Genomic DNA, 21684 nt, shown 5'->3' with positions numbered 1-21684 from the left:
ATATCCTTAGTCGTAGCTGCTTATCTCCACTCTCACCCCATGGAGTAAATCAGATGTGTCACAGGATCCTAGAATGGTCTGGGTTGGAAGGGACCTCTGAAAGTCATCTAGTCCAACCCCCCCTGCAGTCACGCTGCCCAGAGCCCTGTCCAGCCTAACTTTGAATATCTCCAGGGATGGGGCCTCAACCACTTCCCTGGGCAACCAGTGCCACCCTCACAGCAAAGAACCTGTTCCTAACATCCAATGTAAACCTGCTCTTTTCTACTCTGAAGCCATTGCCCCTCATCCTAGCACCTCAGGCCTTTGCAAGCAGTCTCAACAGTTTACAAGAGCTGCTCTGGACTTTACTCTAGGCAAAATCTATGGCAAGTCACCTCTCTTACTGCAGAAAACACGTCAGAAGGAGGGCAAGCCTTGAACCCAAGAGCCAAGCACCTGGTTTCAATAAACCACAAGTTTCCAGTGCCTTTAGGCATCCAGCTGGGCAATACTCCTGAAGGGGCTCCAGGCTCTGTGGACTCCACCAGGTGTTCAAACATTCAGAAAGGCATCCTGGTAGTGGTGAGCTAGGAGCCCACTTTTGGGCCAAGTGTGAAACAACTAACTCTGACAGGCAGTGCATCAAATTCACTGTGTTTGTAAGAGTATGCAAAGGGAAACAGACACAGAGCAGACTTTAGATTCAGGGTAAGTCAGATTCAGATTCCCAGATTAAACTGTGACTTTTTTCTGGTCACCAGGAGTGTCAGGCTCTGCCCCCTGATGACAAAGTTACCCACAGAGCTAAGATGGCTAGGCTCTTGAAGTAAGAGGTCCACAGAGGGTTATCTTCCCTAAAATCCTTTCTGCAAGGCAGGCAGAAGGAACAGGCAAGCTCCTCACACTGAACTCAGGGAAAGGTTTGCTGCTGACTGAACAGGGAAGAGCAGCAGCCAGGTTGCTCTCCAGGGCACACGGCTTGTAAGAGAGTTAATAGGAGCAAAAGCTCATTGTGTGCCTTTGAGGACAAGAAGGCAGAGCTCTGAATACTGAAAAGGACAGGCTGGTCTGTGTGGACCAGTAGTAAAGAAGAAACATCCAAGCATCAATAAAAGCAATTAACTTGCTCTTCCTGGGGAAAAGATGCAGCCTAAGCATTCTGAAGAGGGAATGCAACGCAACAGATGCTGCCTTTATCAGCATGCCCTCTGCAGCTCTCTTGGGCTTGTGTTTGATACATTACTTCAGAGAAACAAAAAGACAATGAGGCAGTTCTACCTTAACCCCTCCTGGGACTCAATCAAAATGATTTAGCTCAAACAAACCACTGCAAAAATAAGTACCTTTTATCAGGTCACAGAGCACACAGCTGTGTGGAGCAGGCACCCATCCTGGCTTGCTGGGCCAGAAGGCTCCCCTGTGCCCAGGGTCCGGCCATTCTCCAGGCCATTGTGCATCTTTATCCCTTGCAGAGCAGAAGCTATGAACACAGTTAGCTGGAAGCCAAACACACATGCATGGGGGTGAAATACAAGCAACAGAGCTTGGTGAAAATTAACTGCCTCAGCAATGGCAAGGCAGAGTGTCCACAGTGTACCACTATTTCTGGCTAGCAGCAACCTTCAGAGCTGTTACCTTTGTGGGGGTAATTTCAGACTGGGGAGTCCTTCAACTGGCTTTCATTAGGGTTGCAGAGCTCCAGTCTCCTATCCAGTCCATTGACATCACAGGTTTCAGTGTAGCTGCCTTTAGTTAAGGTGGAAGTCAGAGCAGATGTTATTGTGCCCCTGAGCACACCTGTAAGGTTTCAGGTAGGGTTGCAACTCCTTAATTTGTCAGAGGCAGGATTTCTGTCTGGATTCCAGCAAGTCAAGTCAAGCTTCCCAAGCTGGGGTGCAGGGCCTGGCAGACTGCAGCTGATCACTGCAGAATCTGTCAAAGGGATTGGATATATTCACGACTGCTCAGGATCTCAGGTAGTGATAGGACTAGGGGGAATGGAATGAAGCTGGAGGTGGGGAGATTCAGGCTGGAGGTGAGGAGGAAGTTCTTCCCCATGAGAGTGGTGAAGCCCTGGAATGGGTTGTCCAGGGAGGTGGTTGGGGCCCTGTCCCTGGAGGTGTTTAAGCCCAGGCTGGATGAGGCTCTGGTCAGCCTGATCTAGTGTGGGGTGTCCCTGCCCATGGCAGGGGGGTTGTAACTAGATGATCCTTGTGGTCCCTTCCAACCCTGACTGATACTATGATACTACTATGATTTTGTCCAGGCTGAGTTCCTGGATGTGCTCCAGGAATCAGAAAGCTGGCTGACAGGTTGGACTTGATGATCTTTGAGGTCTTTTCCAACCTTAGTGATTCTATGATTCTGTATCATGTGAACCATGGGAATGGCCCTGATGTGGTGCTCAGTACCAGTGATTCTGATGGCATTGTGAAGGACTCACAGTGAAGACAATCCCAGAATTGCAGGGCTCATTGTAGAAGCCCAGGGACAAGAGAACACATCTGGTGCTCAGAGGAAGCAGTGCCAGAGAGCAGTGATGGCTTTTTAGAACAAGATTCATTGATTTCTTGTAGACATGTGGGAAGGAGCACATTCTAACATGTCTCAGGTACTAGGGAACAAAAATACTCTTTAATGCTTCCATGCAGTGAGCAGTTACTGCTTCAGAAAGGCAAAGCAGTGTTCCCCTGTCTGATCGTTGTGGTCAGCAGTGCTGCCTTGTGAGCAGTGCCCTATCAGCACAAACAGTGTGTGATGGAGCCAGCAGGGCCATCTCTATAGCACTACTGTGTATTTACAGAGAGCTTCATTTCCCCAAACACAGAGGAGTGAAAAAGGTGATGCCACTTCTTTCCTAATAGCTCCAAATCTCTCCTCACTGCTCTTCTGCTCAAGTTTCCCACCCTCTCCCTAATAGCTTTACCTTGGCACTTAGCAGTGGTTCTGTGGCTGTGTTTGCAACCCTCCTGCTGCTGTCTTGAGCCACTTTTCTGGCCTACTGCTGCCTCTGACATGCAATCAAACCAAATCTAATGCCCTGCAATACAATCAATGCATTTTCTGTATCAAAATCCACACAGAACTTCTTTGGCCCAGTGCTGTGCTCTTCTTACAGCCTTGTCCTGTGGTTTCAGGAACTGCTGCTACAACTTCAGCTCCCTCTTTGCATCTATACAATTAATAGGCTCTGTGCACTTGACATAGCAGTCAGCAAATCCTTCTGCCCACTTTACCACCTTGGTTACAAGCCACAGAGGACCAAAGCAGATAATGGCACTGGATTGCTGACTTGTGTGCTTGTGTGAAGCAAAAGGATCCTACTCTTTGGACAGGACCATATTTGTATGTCCCTGTGGAGGAATAGTGACATTGTTGGAAAGATCTCAAAAGCTCCTAAGTTGACAAGAGCAGAAAACCCCAACCCCCCTGACTTCTCTTTTTCCTCCCTCACTCCTCCAGAAGGACTAGGCTCTGAAGAAAAAGATACTTGCTCAATAAGGGAGAAGTCTCTTTGCCCAGCATTAGCAAATGTTTACAGGCACTGCAATGGTCAGGCTTGCTCAGGGCTTGGTATACAGCATAAAGAACACAATAACCTCAGTGCAAGTTCCACATGCCTTCCACACAGCAATCAATTCATCAGTCTTATCTATGGCATCTCAGAAAAGAAACATCAGAGGCATCAGAGGCTACCAGTCTTTGCTCTATATACTAATGGTTCCTGAGCTGAGGGATTGAAAGAGTAGCTAAGGTCCCTGATTCTTCAGATACTCACACACTGCCTGTCAACCAACACAACACAGTATCACAGTATCACAGTATCACCAAGGCTGGAAGAGACCTCGAGGATCACTGAGTCCAACCTGTCACCACAGACCTCATGACCAGACCATGGCACCAAGTGCCACATCCAATCCCCTCTTGAACAGCTCCAGGGATGGGGACTCCACCACCTCCCTGGGCAGCACATCCCAATGACCAATGACTCTCTCTGGGAAGAACTTTCTCCTCACCTCCAGACTAAAGTTCCCCTGGCACAGCTTGAGCCTGTGTCCTCTTGTTCTGCTGCTGGTTGCCTGGGAGAAGAGACCAACCCCCACCTGGCTACAACCTCCCTTCAGGTAGTTGTAGAGAGCAATGAGGTCTGCCCTGAGCCTCCTCTTCTCCAGGCTAAACAACCCCAGCTCCCTCAGCCTCTCCTCACAGGGCTGTGCTCAAGGACTCTCCCCAGCCTTGTTGCCCTTCTCTGGACACATTCAAGTGTCTCAATGTCCTTCTTAAAGACAGTGGGAAATGAATTGCAAGACTAAACCACAAACATGGCAACAGAACTCAAGCTTTTGTTTCTTCCCTCCCCCCATTTATAACTTCTAGTCTGGGTGCTATGTGAGGGGAACTTGTTCCACAAGCAAGGAGAGGATGGGACAGTGTTAAGAAAGTGAACACACTCACAGTGTGTGTGTCAGACAGACAGGCATCATGATTCAGTGCTTTCATTCACACAGGAAACACTCACTCTCAGAAGGGAAGCACTCACAGCAAAGGTCAAGAGCATCCCTGTGCACAGCCTGAAGGTGATGAGCTTCTGCCCATACACAAGCCCTTTAGTCTTTCGGCTTCGTAGGGCCTGGACTTCCCTCAGAACAGAGAGGAAGTCCACGGGAGCCCATTGCTCTAAAAAAGCAACAGACCAAGGAAGTTACTCAGAATTTTGCCCAAACCCAAGTGTGCACAAAGCTGCTGTTGAGCAGCGATGGAAAGGTTGTGGGACAGCAGTCAGAAACCAACAGTGAGGTCTGAGGCTGCCCAGGGAAGGGCTCTGACACAAGGGCATCACAGCCATTGCCATACATAAAGGCATGGTACTCTTGGGAAGCTTTGGGCAAGGCTCCTCAGCTTCAGATGGCAAAGTTGCCTTCACACTCAGTAAAGACAGAGAGCAGTTGACCTGTCACTGTGGCAGGATGCTGCTAACTGCTGCAAGCCACTCTGTGCTCTTTGGAGTTGCTGGCTGATGCCCCAGGCCCTGGCAGGTATTTTGGCTGTGCATGGGAACAAGGCAAAGCAGGGATCAGCGGATGGCCTTGGCTTTGGTGGCATGCTACCAACAGAAAACTGTCACTGATGTGCCAGAAGAACAGGCTGGAGGATCTGCTGCTGATTAAAGGCCAGGCTGTGCTAGGGATGCAGTCAAATGTGGTTACAATAACCCCCTCCAGTTGGTTTTATTTATTTACACTTTGAAGCCTCACACAAAATTGACAGGTTGAGCAATAAGAGCCTCTAGAGACATCCCCACCAGCTGCACCCCTGGTGCTGGGGCTTTTTTGGTTCAGGTCTCTGCCAGAACAGGATAAGAGGCTTCAGAATAACAAAATAAACTTTGAAACTGCTTGGCTCTGTCAGGGAGCTTGAGATTACAAATGCCTGTGGGCCACAGGTTTGGAGAGAAAGTATGTGCTAGCATGCACTGATTTGTCTAAATACAGTACAATTAATCATCAGGTTGGACAAGAGCTCTGGGGTGATTCATCACATCTTTTTGCAGGCTTGTTTGTAATGGGAGCCAAGAACTTTCTGCTGGTTTAGATCAGTTTATTTGTAGCTTGTATGATGCTGAACAGTGTCCTGAGGCACTGCTGAAAACAGAATAGGAACCCAGCACAAAAAACTATTAATGAAAGCTATACAGAGCTCTATAAAGCAATATCCTGTAAGTTCAGTATGGTGAGAGCCTCCATTTCAAATAGTCTGCAGTGTGAGTGACTGCATTAATATTATGCCTGTCATTACAGCTGTAACCAGGGGCTTCAGGCAGGAACACTGTTGTGGGAGCCAGAGGGTGCAGGCTCCAAGGTACAATAATGAGAACACACCAAACCCACCCAGGGGAATCTCCACGATCCTGAGGACAGCAAGCAGCTAAGCTGCAGGAGGAACTGACCAGAGCAGAGAGATCTGCAGGAGCACACAGGAGTGCTTGCTCCCAGGTGCAGAGAGCGGTGCGGGCAGGCTGCGGGCTGCAGCCCTCACAGTGCTTTGGTGCAGTCCAACCCCTGCCACAGGCAAGAAGGTCCAGATCAGAGCCTCAAGCAAAGCTCTTGGGTCCATCTGCTAATCTCCCAAGTTATCACCACCCAACACTGTTTTTAGCAGGGGTGGGTTTGGGGTTCTTTTCCCCCTGAAAAGGGGAGTTTGTGCAATCATTTTGTCTCCTCTCTCATCTGCTAGCTCCTTTCAACTAAATTCATCAGAAAGCCAAAGGTCTCAAAGGTGTTTGTCCCTCTGCCCTTCCATGGCAGTCACTGTCGAAAGAAAGGGACAAGTTAGTGGGATTCATGGCCCCACCACTCTGGGGAGGGGAACACAAACCTTCCTCTAATGATTATTCTGATAGTTGGCCAAAAAGATAGCTTGCAGCTAGACATAACATGCACTGCTTCATGCCTAAGTCCTACTGAGCCCTCACTTGCCCAGCCCTAGCAAAACCTTAGAACCCTCCCTGGGCTGCAGGACTGAGCAGAAGGCAGAGAAAAGGAGGAAAACACTGACTGTGCAGGAAACAAAATGGGAAAAGGGAATGGTTTCAGGCAGGATTCAAAACCTACAGACAGAAAACCAGAGGGGACAGCAAGCAGAGTGCCCAAAGCTGTGCCTGCTGCTTCCTAAAGAGGAGGTGAGGCAAGGGGAGAAGCACAAACTGGTGTGGGTGCTATGGTGGAGCACAGGTGGGTGTGGGCAATGGATGAAGAGGATGTGGAAGGGAACAGATAGTATCACAAATGTGAAGCGTCAGGGGACAGTGGACAGAAACCAAGAGGAATCCTGGACTCATTGGTTCTGCTGGTCAGGAAATAGTCTAAAGATTAAGTAGTCTTTTCTTCCTCCCCAGGCATAAGCCAATGGAGAAAGACCAACTGGGGAACTCCTGGGTTTGCTCACTATGCATCAGTGATGACAGATCCCCAGTGAGTGTCTGCTATCTACAGCATAAGATGAAGGCAGGAGGCAAGCACATCCATGTTGCTCTTGGCTTTCCCTGAGCTGTTTGAACCTTCCAGATTCTCAGGATTGGCTTTTCTGGTTGAACCAGAGAACTGCTGTGCCACAGCAAAATTCAGTGCTTAAATCCTGCTTGTATTTGCAGACTTCAGAAACCAGCTTAGTCCAGTGTCCTTTTCAGCAGGGGTGGTTCCACAGTCATGTTTGAGAGAACCTCTGAGCAGGCCCTGGAGCCAAAGGCTGGCTAAGATCCAAGCTCTTGCTTACCCTCAACAACCAGAGCTCCCTTCTTGCTGGTATGCAGGAGGGAGAGGGAGCAAACCTGGCTGTTCATAGCTACTCTGCCACCCATGCCTGAATTTACAGATGCACATGGATGAAGAACAGGCTTTGAGGGAAGACACAGGATCCTACCACCCAAGGGATTTCACCAACCAGCAGGAATGGACATTCAGCATCCTTTGCTGCAGTTAAGCTCATCATGCTCAAGGGGCTTGAAGTCCTCCATTCATAAACAACACTAATTGTAGGATAGTCTGATTCTGCCCCTGAATTTCTCTCCCTTTTTGGAGGCTCAGTCCCCAGCTGGCCTGTGTGTTGGATCCTGGTGGTACCTCAGTAAGAGGAAGATTACAGGGCTGCACAGAGAAACCTGTTGAGATAGGCAACCAGTGCTCAGTGATGTTGACCAAGAAGCCCTTATCTGTTTTCACTGCTAAGCACATACTGTGTTGTGTTCTAGTTGATAATACAGAGGTTAAGGTGGGATCAAAAAGCCCTGGGAAGTTAAATTAAGTCCTGCTCTAATGATATTTCCTTCCTGTGCTGTGCAAAATCTTCCAAGACCCACACCTTCACTTTGAAAGTGCACTGCAGGAAGCCCCAAGAACGAACACAGAATTAGGACAAGGTTTGACAAAGGAAAGAAACCTTCTTTCTGGCAGTGTCAGAGAATCAGCTTTCAGATCAGTACAATCTCCCCTGGGATATTCTGAGGGAATCCACCTAATCAAAAATAAATCACTTTTGCCACAGACTGCAGCAAATAGCAGCAGCTTCCCCAGCAGCTCCCCCAGAAGCAGGCACAGAAGAGGTGTGTGGTTTGCATTACCAAAGTGCCAAACCCCCAAGCACAGCAAACCCCAGGCAAGCTACAGATGACAGCCTCAGAGCACAGAAGGCCTCACTCCATGAAGCCTCTCTGGGGAAGTTTCTGGCAAATGCAGACCACTTCTTCATGCAGCCTGCTGACTGTTTCTTTGCTTCAGAAGTGGCTGCCCTGCTGTGAGAGGAGAGGGTAGCTCTGACAGCTCCTGCGTAGCGAGGCTGTGAGACTGCAGCTCACAGGGCCTTGCAGTGCCAGCCAAATGCCAGCACAGACTGCCTCATAACCATGCATAATTTATGAATGTGTTAGAGTATAAATTAATGTATCACAGAATTACAGAATCATAGAATGTTAGGGGTTGGAAATGACCCCAAAAGATCACCCAGCCCAACCCCGCTCAGGATCACCTACACCAGATCACACTGGAATGCATGCAGGTGGGTTCTGAGTATCTCCAGAGAGGGAGACCCCACCATATACATAAATAGATATATGGTAGAAGAAGCTTTTTCACTCAAAGGGTTCTCAGGCTCTAGGACAGGCTCCCAAGAGAGATGGCTGAATCACCACCCCTGGAGGTCTTTAATAAATGCAGAGATGTGGTGCTAAGGGACAGAGCTTATCACCAGACTTGGTGGAGTTAGAAAATGGTCTGGCTTGATGATCTTAAAGGTCCTTTCCAACTGCAGTGACTTATGATCCTATAAATACTGCATAAAATCAACACTTAAAAAGGAGAGGATTGCTCCTCATAAAAGTTGTCCCCCAGGTCATGATGCACAGGCCAGGGGATGCTGTGCTACAACCCAATGGATGTTGCTGTCTGAGGCTGTCATGATAGCTGGGGCTATTTCCTCTCCATTTTACATCCTGGTATTCAAATGTCTAAATAATCCTCTTCCCTCCTCCCTGTCTTTGGCATTTTCTGTTTAAGGTGGGGTTGATTCTCGTGGCAGCAGCACAGATTTATGCCAGATTAAAGACAAACACATCCTCTTGAATTTCCTTCACCAAGTCAATGTCTTTCTTTGGGCCAACTCCACCTCTTCCTATGAGCCTCTCCTGGTAAGTCAGGGAGTTTCAACAGACTTCAATCTAAATCACCTCTGACAGCAAAGGAAAGCCTGACCTTCATAAATTAATATGAGACACTGCTGTTAACTTCATGTCCATGGAAGTTGCTCTTGGCTGCTACAGCCTTGTCTGTTTTGTGCAGGAAAGGTAAGGGAGAGGAAGAGAGAAGACTGGAGATCTGGAAGGAGCAGCACTGATTGTTTTTCTAATGAGAAAAAGGATGTAAGTCTCTTTTCACTCCCACTGCATGCCTGAGGTACACACCAAGTGTCCATCCTATTATCCCAGTCTCCAAGGTACCTGAGATCATGGCTGATATCTCAGCTCTTCTCCCTGCTCACCCAGAAGTCAGTCTGTGCCCTTCAACCCCTTTTGAGAACCACTTACCTGAAGGGGAAAGTGAGAAGGGACAAGGATGATGAAAAGACTTGTCTGGGAACAGTGGAGTCAACTCAGGAGGAGCACTGGAAACCCCTGAACTACTTTGCTACCTCTCAGGAGAGGTTTCCAGCAGGCTGAGCTGTTCTCAGCAGCCTTGGGCTCCCTCTGTGCTTACTGGTTCCTGTTCACCTACTCCAGTCATGGCTTCCTCCTCCTCATTCCATTACCTGGTCCCATACAGAATCACACAATCACAGAATGTTAGGGGTTGGAAGGGACCTTGAAGGATCACCTAGCCCAACCCCGCTGCCAGAGCAGGATGACCTATAGCAGATCACAGTGGAACGCATCCAAGGACTGCTTCCCACCTATACATCCTGCCAGCCTCTTCAGGGCTTCCTGACTCTACACTACCTTCATGTACTTTCCAGAGTTTAGCCCCCTTCAGTGCATTGCAGGATCAGTCTGCCTGTGCTGATGTTATCTGGATGCAGATGAATAAACACATCAATCTCCTCTCATGCTGACTTCAGCTGCTTCTGCAAGAAGGTTGAAGCAGGCTGGTGGCGACAAGAGGAGTTATGACAACCAGTGCTTTCACATGAAGGAGAGATGGCCTAGAGGGATTCCAAAGCACAATTTTCAGGACAGCAATAAAAAAATCCAGTCTTCCCACTCCCTTTTGGGCTCCACTGTTTCAAAGGAGAGGAAGTGCTGACACTTCTGTGGTTAGAGACACATCTACGGGGCTCACACCTTTGCCTTAACTGCCATTTAGTTTGGGTTTAAAGCCTTCAGAAAGGCCAGGTGGCTTTCTCTCCTGCTGCTCAGACTGTGCTACACCATTAAAGAAAGGCCCCTCAGCAGAGTGAGGTCTGCTGACGATTCTGTAGCTTGACTGCTGTTTCACTTGCTCATTTTTCATCAGAGACACAGATCATTATTCTGTCAGACTTAATTTTCACACCATCTGCATCCTGTTAGCTCTCATTCTCCAGGTTCAGCTTCACCCAAACATGTTTTGCATTGTTCTGCAGTCAGTTGTCAAGGATATTTACATCTCCAGAAGGGTGAACTTCTGCATGGCTTTTTGTCTCCTGTCCCTGCTGCTTTCCTCCACAAGCAATGCTCCAACCTGTTCCAGTCCTGCTCTTAGGGGATGCCAAAAGCTATTGAGGAGCAGCTGATGACTTTATGCTTTCAAATACCAGTGTGCTCATGAATTAGCCAGGGTCTAAGGAGACTGTGTTCTTATGTCACTGTAATAACTACCCCTCATTATCACAGAAGAAATGAAGCCCTCATTCCAGGCCCTGAGATAAGTTCCCTCTGTGCTTTCTCCCTGTGACAAAGTATAAGGTATCTTCCAAAGACACTGCCACCATGAGAAGAGATCCTCCAGCTTAAAAAACACCTTTCAAGTAGCACTGCAGTCCTGTGCTGCATTAAGCACATTTTTACATCAAAAAAGCCCAAAACCCAGAGAAGGATGAAAAAAAAAAGAAAAAGGTCACAATGCTGCTATGCACCTCCCAACCTTCCTTCCTTCCCTCCTTCCTTCCCTCCCTCCTTCCTTTCTTCCTCTGTAGAGAATATTTTATCATCACTTCAAACCAAAAATGACTCTTGACCAGCTCCTATGGCTGCTAGAAACATTTCCTAAGGTACTGGGGACTCTCCCTGCTAATGGGATCAAAGAACAAAGTTTCATCCTTCCTCCCTCTTTATCATGGAGTCACAGAATCAGTAAGGTTGGAAAAGACCTCAGAGATCATCAAGTCCAACCTGTCACCAGCACCTCATGACTAACTAAACCATGGCTCCAAGTGCCACATCCAGTCCCCTCTTCAACACCTCCAGCGACAGGGACTCCACCACCTCCCTGGGCAGCACATCCCAATGGCCAACTACTCTTTCTGTGAAGAACTTTCTCCTCATCTCCAGCCTAAACCTCCCCTGGCACAGCTTGAGACTGTGTCCTCTTGTTCTGGTGCTGGTTGCCTGGGAGAAGAGACCAACCCCCACCTGGCTACAACCTCCCTTCAGGTAGTTGTAGAGAGCAATGAGGTCTCCCCTGAGCCTCCTCTTCTCCAGGCTAAGCAACCCCAGCTCCCTCAGCCTCTCCACACAGGGCTGTGCTCCAGACCTCTTTCCAGCCTTTTAAGAATCTGATGGTTCCAGCTCCCTTATGGTCATGCTAAACCCCGGAGTCTTCTTCATCACATAGGAAAAAGTCTGAGGACACAGAGCAAAAAAACCTCCAACAAAGCTGCTTGAAGAAGGTGACTCCAGAAGAGAATGGCAGTAGCAGTTTGGGGAAGGCAGAGACAGGAACCTGATGAGGTATCAGGCACTCTGCCTGGCCCATCAGAAGTGGTGAGGAGCCTGTGGGCATCACAGATAAGCATGCCAAGAGCTGGGTGTCTGCAAGGGGGCTTTCCTAGTGGTTATTTTTCTGCTGAGAAGCAGAGAAAGCCTATGGTTTTAGATTGCTGCTTTGGTGGCTTTTTGAAAGGAAAGAACAGCAGGTCTCTGATCCCTTTGGGAGCAGAGAAGCCTGCTGGCAGAGAGGGTGCTGGAGACCTGCACCTGGAAGGAGGCTTGACCTTCAGGCACCTGCCTTGTAAAAGTGCAGGTTAAAGGTCCACCCCTAAGGCTTCGTATATAGAGACCAGGAAAGGTAAAAGACAATGTATGATCTAGCAGCCATCACAGAAACCTGGGTGGGATGACTCCCACACCTGGAGTGCTGCAACTGATGGGTTCCAGCTTTTCAGAAGGGACAAGCAAGGAAGAGGAGGTGGTGGAGTGGCCTCTGTGTTAGGGAGACGTGTGAAACCATGCACATCAATGAAGGTGATGACAGGCTTGAGTCCTTATGGGTAAGAGCCAGGGGGAAGGCCAGCTGCACTGAGTAGGGTTAGGCTGGACATCAGGAAAATTTTTTTCCCAGCAAGAGTGGCCAGGCACTGGAATGTGCTGCCCAGGGAGGGGGTTGAGTCACCTACCCTGGATGTGCTTAAAGGTTGTTTGGATGGGGTGCTTGGGGATAAGGTTTAGGGGTGAACCTTGTAGAGTAGGGTTGGGCTTGGTGATCCTGAGGTCTCTTCCAACCTGAATGTTTCTGTGGTTCTGTGAAAAGAGGCATTGAGCCCTGCCATTCTGACAGCAGTATCTGGCAAACAAAATCTGCAGCCATGTGAACACTGATAAATGTATTCTGATGAGAAAATCCCTGCTGGACCTCCGAGGACTATTTTCAGATGCTCTTGTACAAGAGTTGCTTTGTAAGCAAATTACTTGTGCTTTAATCTTTCCAGGCTCAACCTTCAAATATAAAGACAAGCACTAATAGGGCTGAGGAAGACCTCAGTATAGGGAAGAAGGTTATTGTGTCCATAGGTCACTAATTGCTGCTGCTGTGGCCACAGAAAGACTGCATAGTATTCTGCAGACCTCCCTCCTCAGCATATGCTGTGCTGTAAGTGCATGTCCATCCATGCTGCATCACCATATGGTATTTAAAAGCTGAGATGTCTCTCCTGCCTGCCCAACTACATTAAATATGACAGTTTGGATTAAAAGGTAATTGCTGCAGTGAACATTCAGATCAGCTCCCTGCTGCCCAAAGAGCTGGGCTGGGAGCATGGCACTCTGAAGGACAAATTTAGAAAGAATTTGATTCAGTGGAGGGATGACCCAAACCCAGCAGGACAGAGTTCACAGCAGGACATGTAGTGAGGAGAAGCACTAAGCACAATTATGGAGTGGCACATATTTGGTGGATAATTGTGTCAAAGATTCACAGGGAGAAGACAAAATGATTTACAGTTACCAGACCATTCAGACAGTGCCAAAAAAAAAGTGAGGGCAGGCTAGGACATGCTAGCAAAAGTTCACAGCTAGCTGCTCCAGGCTCCTCCACACTGCCAGTCCCCCGTGGCAAAGCGGTGCTCAGCCTTCCATGGTGCAGTTCAGAAGAGATGTAGTCAAGCAGGAGACTCAAGACTGGGACAAACTGGACAGAACAGCACAGACTACAGGCAAGGAAACCTTCAGGCTGAATGTGATCCCAGTCTGCTGCTGGGATCTCCGGGAAGCTACAGACCTCTCAGTCTGAGCTCAGTGCCAGGGAAGGTCATGGAACAGATCATCTCAAGTGCCATTACACACCATATAGAGAGCAACCAGGGGATCAGGCCTAGTCAGCAGGGGTTTATGAAGGGCAGATCCTGCCTGACCAACCTGATCTCCTTCTATGACAGCTGGATGAGGGAAAGGCTGTGGGTATTGTCTACCTAGACTCTGGGGGCTTTGTGGGTCAGGAGCAGTGTCAAGCAGGGAACGGCACACTGCTGCTTCTCAGCTACTCAAAATTCACAGCTGCAGTTCCTGAACATGCAGCCACTGTGTCTTTGCCTGCAGTCTGCCTTTACTGTGCAAGAAGTTAAAACACTATTTGGGAGCTGTGCTTCCTTTCCACCCCTAATGCCATGCAGAGGAAAGCAGGGCTGCCGTTCCATGTCCTAGACTCTCTCGGCAGTTGCTGCTGTTGGAGAATTCCACTTCCAGGAACTCACTTCCCTCTCATGTTGTAACCCCCCCAGCATTTTCCCAGTGTGGTAAGGACATCTGTTCTCATAGTCTGATAGTTTGACTGCTGAACTTGGGTTTGGAGCTGTTCTGGATTCCAGCCCATGGCTTCCACAGGAAAGGGCAAACTACTGTGCCCTTTGGACTCTGAATTGCCAGTGGCAGGGAGTGTGTTTTCCCAAGAGGTAGAGGGAATGTCAGCCTAGCCCTAGATGTGGTGTCAAGCAAGTTGTTCTCTTAGCAAAAGGCTGCTGTTGTTGCAAGAAAGGAAGAGCTATTACAGCATGTAAAGTGACAAGAAGCATTCATATGTGCTTTTCTTGCCAACCTGCCTCTTACTCCCTTGCAGTGTACATTTTCTCTCTTGGACCATATTACGTCTATCAGGAGCTGGCCTGCAAGACACTTAGCTCGGGTGGGATACCAGCACTTCCTGTTAAAATCATTGGGACCTGCAGGTTTGGGGAGCTCAGGAGTTAGGATTTAAGTTTGGATTTCTACCTCTTCTTGTGTTTGTCAGCCTAGGCTGCACTGGCACTCTGAAAAGCTGATTCTTCTAATTGTACTTGTACTGGAAGGTCTTTAAAGCAAAGGGACACCCATGCAGATGGATTTTACTGATGTTTTAGGATGAACACAGCACCTAGAGCTGGAGAGGACAAGCCATTCAGTTTTGCTCTGCTGTCATAGGAAGCCTTATCATATAACCCTGCTCAACAATTGATCAGGCTTTATTTTAAAGCTGCAGTAAAGCTGCCCTGTGTAGCCCATTCCAGAGCTTAACTCATATAAGTAGAAAGTGTTTTCCCCTATATAACCTAAATCTAACCTAATGTTCTTTGTCCTCTCTACAGCAGCTTTTGCACAGTACCACAGAAATCACAGACTCACAGAACCATTCAGGTTGGGGAAGGCCCTCACCAAGTCCTACTGATAACCCTACTCTGCAAAGTTCACCCCTTAGCCATATCCCCAACACACCCAGGGCTGGTGGCTCCACCACCTCCCTGGGCAGCACATTCCAACCCCTGACCACTCTTGCTGGGACATTGTTTTTCCTAATGTCCAGTCTAATCCTACCCAGTCACAGCCTGAGGCCAGTCCTCTTGTTCTGTCACTAATCACCTGTGAGAAGAGACCAGCACCAGCCTCTCTACAACATCATTTCAGGTAGTTGTAGAGAGCAATGAGGTCTCCCCTCAGCCTCCTCAGTCCAAACTAACCATCCCCAGCTCCTTCAGCCACTCTTCATCAGATTTATTCTCCAGGCTCTCTCCCAGCTTCCTTGCCCTCCTCTGCACTGGCTCCAGCACCTCTCCCCTGTATTGAGGTGCCCAAAACTGGATGCCCTCAGTTGAAACTGCAGTCACATGTCATGCTGGTGCAATGCTTTTAACCTGCTATTATTTAACCTGCTATTATTCCTCTCCTCTCCTTTGCCTCTTTCTGCAGCAAAAGCTAAACTCTTTCTCTGCTCACCGCTACATTTCGAGGACAAAAGAAGAAAAAGCATGCAGAGAAAACTGAAGCTTAACCACTGAATTTTCATGCTAGGACTGAACTGTATTTCAGAATGCTAATGAGGGCTTTCTTTAAGCATTAATCATTAAGAAGAGTGAAGCAGGCCAGGGCCTTCCACCACGGCACAGTGTTCAGCATTGCATGAACTTAGATGGTAGCTGCTCTGAGCAGCGAGGAAGGCACCGATGCAGAGCAGCATCCCTTATGAAGATGATTCTTGGGGGGAGGTTTGTGGCAGTGCAGACAAAAGCTCCAAATCAGCACAATGTATCCAAAATCCAGCAATTACTCAAAGGCCAGCACTGCAGCAGGCACTGAGGGCTCCTGAGACGGCAGATGGGGAGGGCTGCAGACATAAGCTGAGAGAGCTGTTTGGAGCTAGGCTGCACAGACTGTACACAGACTGTACACAGACTGTACAGTACTGTTTGAGAACAAAACCACTCTGTTCACTGTTTATAGGAAGGAGGCAGAGCTATTCTCAACTCCCCAGCTCATCATCAAATGTGCAGACACAAAACTGCTTGCTGGTCCATCTTTTGATGAGAGATTGAGTTTTACTGTTTTGGGCCACACACATGAACATGAGCTGTTGAGACAAAAGGAACATTCACAGTCTGCACCAGGAATAGCGTGGCCAGCAGGAGCAGGGAAGTCATTCTGCCAATGTACTCAGCACTGATTAGGCCACACCTTGAGCCCTGTGTCCAGTTCTGGGCTCCTCAGTTTAAGGACACTGAGAAACTTGAACATGTCCAGAGAAGGGCATCGAGGCTGGGGAGAGGCCTTGAGCACAACCCTGTGAGGAGAGGCTGAGGGAGCTGGGGTTGTTTAGCCTGGAGATGAGGAGGCTAGGAGGAGACCTCATTGCTCTCTACAACTATCCAAAAGGAGGTTGTAGCCAGGTGGGGGTTGGTCTCTTCTCCCAGGCAACCAGCACCAGAACAAGAGGACAAAGTCCCAGGCTTCACCAGGGGAAGTTTAGGCTTGAGCTGAGGAGGTAATTGGCCATTGGGATGTGCTGCCCAGGGAGGTGGTGGAGTCACCATCCCTGGAGGTGTTCAAGAGGGGACTGAGTGTGGCACTTGGAGCCATGGTTTAGTTAGTCCTGAGGTGTTGGGTGACAGGTTGGACTTGATGATCTCTGAGGACTTTTCCAACCTTATTGATTCCATGATTCTATGATTAAATGAAGGGTCAAGAAGAGTCTCTTCACTCACCGTGGTCTCCTGAAAGCCAAACCGTACTGCTGACAAGCCAGGCCAACCGTCGGGGTGTAAACGATGGGCATGAACCTCTCGATGTCGGAGGTCAGCACTCGGTAAAAGAGCTTCTCATTCCTGTCTTGCAAGGTCATGAGGACAATATACCTTACAAGTAAAATATGAAATAGAAGTGTTTCAGTATTTATGGTTGGTTCACAAAATGCAGTAGTTGGCTCACTCTGTGTCTACTCAGTTCTCCCAAGCCCTGACACTCTGCAGAGCTATACCAGGATCAGGTACTTGGAACAAAATTTCCCAGAGGGCCTCACCAGCTCCACCATCCTCACCAAGAGCTCAGAAGGACTCAGCAGAGCTGCAAGTCACACCAAGAATAAAATAGAATAGAATAGAATAGAATAGAATAGAATAGAGTAGAATAGAATAGAATAGGAGTAGAGTAGAGTAGAATAGAGTAGAGTAGAATAGAATAGAATAGAGTAGAACAGAACAGAACAGAATAGAATAGAATAGAATAGAATAGAATAGAATAGAATAGAATAGAATAGAATAGAATAGAATAGAATAGAATAGAATCAACCATGCAGAATTTCACAATTAAAAACAAATGTCAAAAGTAGACTTCAGGACTACCTGGGACAGAGCAGGAGATCCTCTTTACCATCAAAATGTATTATGCAGTCAAGCAGATGAAATAAGCATACATGCATATTGCTCATTTCAAAGCACCACCGCTCCTAAAATAGTTCCCCACCACCTCCCTCTCTACTACCCTGCACTCTCACTCAGTCACTGCAACCAGGAGGACAGCCAAATTCCATTGTTGGGGGGAAAAAAAAAGCCAAAATCATGCATTTAGGAAATAAAAAAGTGAAATGAGTTTTGTTAGTGTTTCTTAGTGTTGCCCAGACTCACTGCATGCATCACTGGACTCATGGGACCACTTGGTGACACAGAGCATGTCACATTTCTCTGTCTTGAAAAGCCTTCCTGGCTAAGATGGAATTTGTCAAATTGCAGCCAGCAAGATGAAAACCTCAGAAAAGTCAAGAGAAACTGCAAATGATTTTTCTGCCTGAGAAACTTCTGTGGCCATAGTGACAAACTGCCTCTGTGATCAGCACCCAGCCTTGCAGTGGGGCTTCAAAAAGGCATCACACCCTGCCAGCAACGTATCACCTGCAAGGCTAACACAGGCTCTTGTAGCACAGAAAAGTCAATGAACTGCTCTGCAGCAGAGCCCTGCTGCCTCAGTCCCCACATCAATGGCAGCTGAACAGGTGGAGATGCAAATCCCACCCTCCATCACAAACAGGAGGCAAAGGCCATCTTCCATCATTAACCCTGATGAACAAGACTGCATGCAATGGGAGCTCAGGAGCACAAAGACTAGTCAGTGCACACCATTTGATCTGTTTGGGGGTTTGAATTCATTCCCTGCCAACTCTTCCATCCAGCATTTTACTGAATGCACTGATGTGCATACAGACAGGGATGGGCAGCACTTCTGTTCACTCTGCCTCCAGGGCTCTGGGGCAGGGACTGTGCTGTCACTGTGCATCTGCACCCAAAGTACAGTGACCTGCTGCTAGGGCTCCCCAGCGATGGGTGGTAGGAAGAGTTGGTACCACTGCCATTCTAGGACAGGACTTAACGAGGGGAAGGGGGGCAGGCTGTAATGAAAGCTCCTGGGGCTGGAGAGCATGGACAGACGGAAAAAAGTGACTCTGAGGGAGACCTGTGTGCCTTGAAGCAGCATCCTTCAGGCTTCCTGGGGGCTTTAAAGGACTGAAAACAGGGAGGGGGGAGGAAATGAGTTGGCTTTGACATACTTGTCTAGGTCGTTCGATTTGTTCTCGTAGGTCTTCATCACACGGAGGACTTGAACATCTTGGCTTAAGAAGCAAGGAGGAAGAAGGCCATGAATTCCCAGCTGCAGCCTCTCTTGAAGTGTGAAAGCCATTCCCTGGGAGGAAAAGAGGAAGGCATGTTCTAAAAGAGGAAAGCAAGCAACAGCATGCAGTCCCCGAGGCCCTGGAGGCAGTCCTGCCCTGGAGGGACTGTGGGGGTTGGATCATCCAGGCTGCACAGCTCCTGGATCAGCAGTCCCAGCATCCACAGGGCTTTTGTGCCCTCCACATTTGGTCTCTCTAGTGTATGCAGCTTTGTAGTGCATCCATTCTTATGTGTTCTGTCATTTTACACTCCTCCTATGCTCTGTAATTAGCTCTCACCCACTAGTTCCAGCGGCCTTCCTGAAAGCCCAGGTCTCACAGTCCTTGAGACATGACATAACAAGTTTGGAACCATAGAATCATTTAGGCTGGAAAAGACCCTTAAAATCAACGAGTCCAAATGCTAAACTGACATTTAGTTTAGTCCACTGCTAATCCATGTCCCTAAGTGCCACATCCACAAGTCTTTTACATATGCCCAGGGACGGTGACTCAACCACTTCCCTGACAGACTGTTCCAAGGCTTGGCAACTCTTTCAGGGAAGAAAGCTTTCCCAATATACAATACAAACCTCCCCTGGCCCATCCTGAGGCCACTACCTCTTGTCCTATTGCTTGTTACTTGGGAGAACAGACAGACACCCACCTTGCTACAGCAAGAATAGCAACTTTTCCTGCCCACCTTTGTGTCTTATGCATAATTATTGAGGGTGCCCTTGATGCCCTGGCTCAAATTACTGACAAAGACATTACACAGGACTGGCCCCAGTACTGAGCCCTGGGGAACACCACTTGTGACTGGCCATCAACTGGATTTAACTCCATTTACCACAAACCTCTGGGCCCAGTCATCCAGCTGGTTTCTACCCAGTGCAGAGTACATCTGCCTGAGCCACGAGCAGCCAGTGTCTGCAGTGTGGGAAACAGTGCCAAAGGTAGTAAACTCAGGTAAACAACATCCACAGCCTCATCTCCTAAGATGGTCACCTTGCCTTGGAAAATCAGGCTAGTCAGGCAGGATTCACCTGTCACAAACCCATGCAGGCTGGGCCTGATCAGCTGGTTGTCCTCTATGTGCCATGTGATGGCACTTGCAATGATCTCCTCCATGACCTTGCCTGGCACCAAGGTCAGGCTGACAGGCCTGTAGTTTCCTGGATTCTCCTCCCAGCCCTTCTGGCAGGTGAGTGTCACATTTGCTAACCTCCTGTTAGCAAAGATCTCAGTTTGGATACTCAGCAACTCATCACAGCACACCCAGCTTACCAACTTCAGTCACCACCTGGTTTTCCAGCAGACACAATGTGTATTTATGGCACGTTAGAAGTGCCAAAGACAGACTTGACATATATAATGCCTTCTTGGTGCTGAGTACCACAAGCCTGATGAAGAAGCTGATGCTGGCCCAGAGCTGAAGATGGAATGCTAGGTTACATGGGATAACCCTGCTCTTATGGGACAGCTCATCCTTGAGCATCCTTGAGCCTGAGCATGTCTCTCTCCTGTGCATGCAGAGGGCTGATGGTTCAGCCAGCAGTTCCCTGTGCTGCAGTGAGGTAGATGAACAGCAAAGGCACTCTGCTCTGCAGCCTGGGAAGATGATTACACAAGGTCTTAGTCCTTAACTAATGGTATTTCTCTATCATGGTAACAGATGAGACAGCAGGAAAGAATGAAGCATCTTCAGAAGTGTCTGGGGAGCTTAAATCCTAATGAAAACTTCACCCACAATGAACCAACTGATTCCTATCTGGATAAATAGCTAGCAGTAAAATATTAAAGACCTGTAATTATTGGACTGTGTTTACTCAAGCACACAGACAAGTGATTGAAAGTAGCTTAATGAGCAGCTTCATGACTACAGAGTTGCTAAACTGCTGTTTTCCTCCACGGGTTTAGTATTCCTCTGTGGTGAATTACTGTTGCTATTATTATTGCACAAGAAAAACCGAGGACAGATCTTGATGAACTTGGTTTTGGCAACCTTCCCTTACCTCCTGTTGCCTGTTCCCATCCCCGTGCCATCCCAGGGGCCGTGCCAGCACAAGCATGTGCGCAGTCATATGGCTAATGAGCGAGAGGAAGTACCTGGATTAAAAATGACTACCAGGGCATCTGAGCTGAGAGCAGCTCCCCTGCCTGATGAGACACCGCAGACAGCTTCACAGAGCCTGGAAACCTGGGCACAGACTCTGGTGATGTGCAGCCGCGGCAGCCAGTCAACTGTAACCGCTGCAGGTGCTGGTGGAAAAGGCTGTCAAAGTATCAGCAATGCCAAGTAACCTGGGACAGGACAGAGGAAAGCACTGCAAGTGATTCTCCTGTCTGCCAGTGACACAGAGTGTGACACTCGTTTCATTAGTGAATTGTGCACTGCTGCAACCTCTTTCAAAGAAAGTTTTCATCTATTCCAGACAAGACATTCAGCCTCCAGGACACCCAAGAAGAAAATCATCTTCATCCCACAAGCATTATCATAGTTTTTTTCTGCTGTGCATCAGTGAAGCCAAGTATTTTCATAGTCTTTGCTCTAAGAGCATGGCAGAGAGAAAGAATTCCTCTTCCAGCCATCAGGTGAGGAGTCAGCCGTTGCCCAGAAGGTAGGTAGGAGGTGAAGATTCTGCTGCTAAACCAGAAACAGCACTGGGGTCTCTGAAATTGAAAGCTGTACCCAGTACATGACTGGTTCTGCTGACCTTTCTGACCCAAATTTCCTTTTCTGACTTGAGAAACCTTCCCCTGCATGAGTTTCATAGCAGAACTGGTACATTCCCCCAAGATAAAGTTCAAGTTCTTGTGAGTCATCATTTGTGAATTCAGAAGCAAACCAGCACACTCACAG

At 48.2% G+C, this 21684-nt stretch overlaps 1 protein-coding gene across 3 annotated transcripts in view; it reads right to left on the bottom strand.

Moving 5' to 3' along the window:
- ME3 (malic enzyme 3) overlaps positions 1–21684 on the bottom strand; it is a 130822-nt gene that overhangs the window by 41778 nt on the left and 67360 nt on the right. For all 3 annotated transcript variants that reach the window (XM_068145903.1, XM_068145919.1, XM_068145911.1), the window contains exons 3-4: positions 18720–18853; positions 16885–17034 (exon numbers count right to left, since the gene is read on the bottom strand). In XM_068145903.1, the coding sequence (XP_068002004.1) occupies positions 16885–17034; positions 18720–18853 (284 nt within the window). The remainder of the gene's footprint in view (positions 1–16884; positions 17035–18719; positions 18854–21684) is intronic.

This window comes from Melanerpes formicivorus, unplaced genomic scaffold (assembly GCF_026170545.1).
Source record: "Melanerpes formicivorus ecotype bairdi unplaced genomic scaffold, bMelFor1.0.p_v2 SCAF_1, whole genome shotgun sequence".
Classification (NCBI taxonomy): domain Eukaryota; kingdom Metazoa; phylum Chordata; class Aves; order Piciformes; family Picidae; genus Melanerpes; species Melanerpes formicivorus.
Note: the sequence above shows the minus strand (reverse complement) of the source record. Positions and strands in the feature narration are given on the sequence as shown.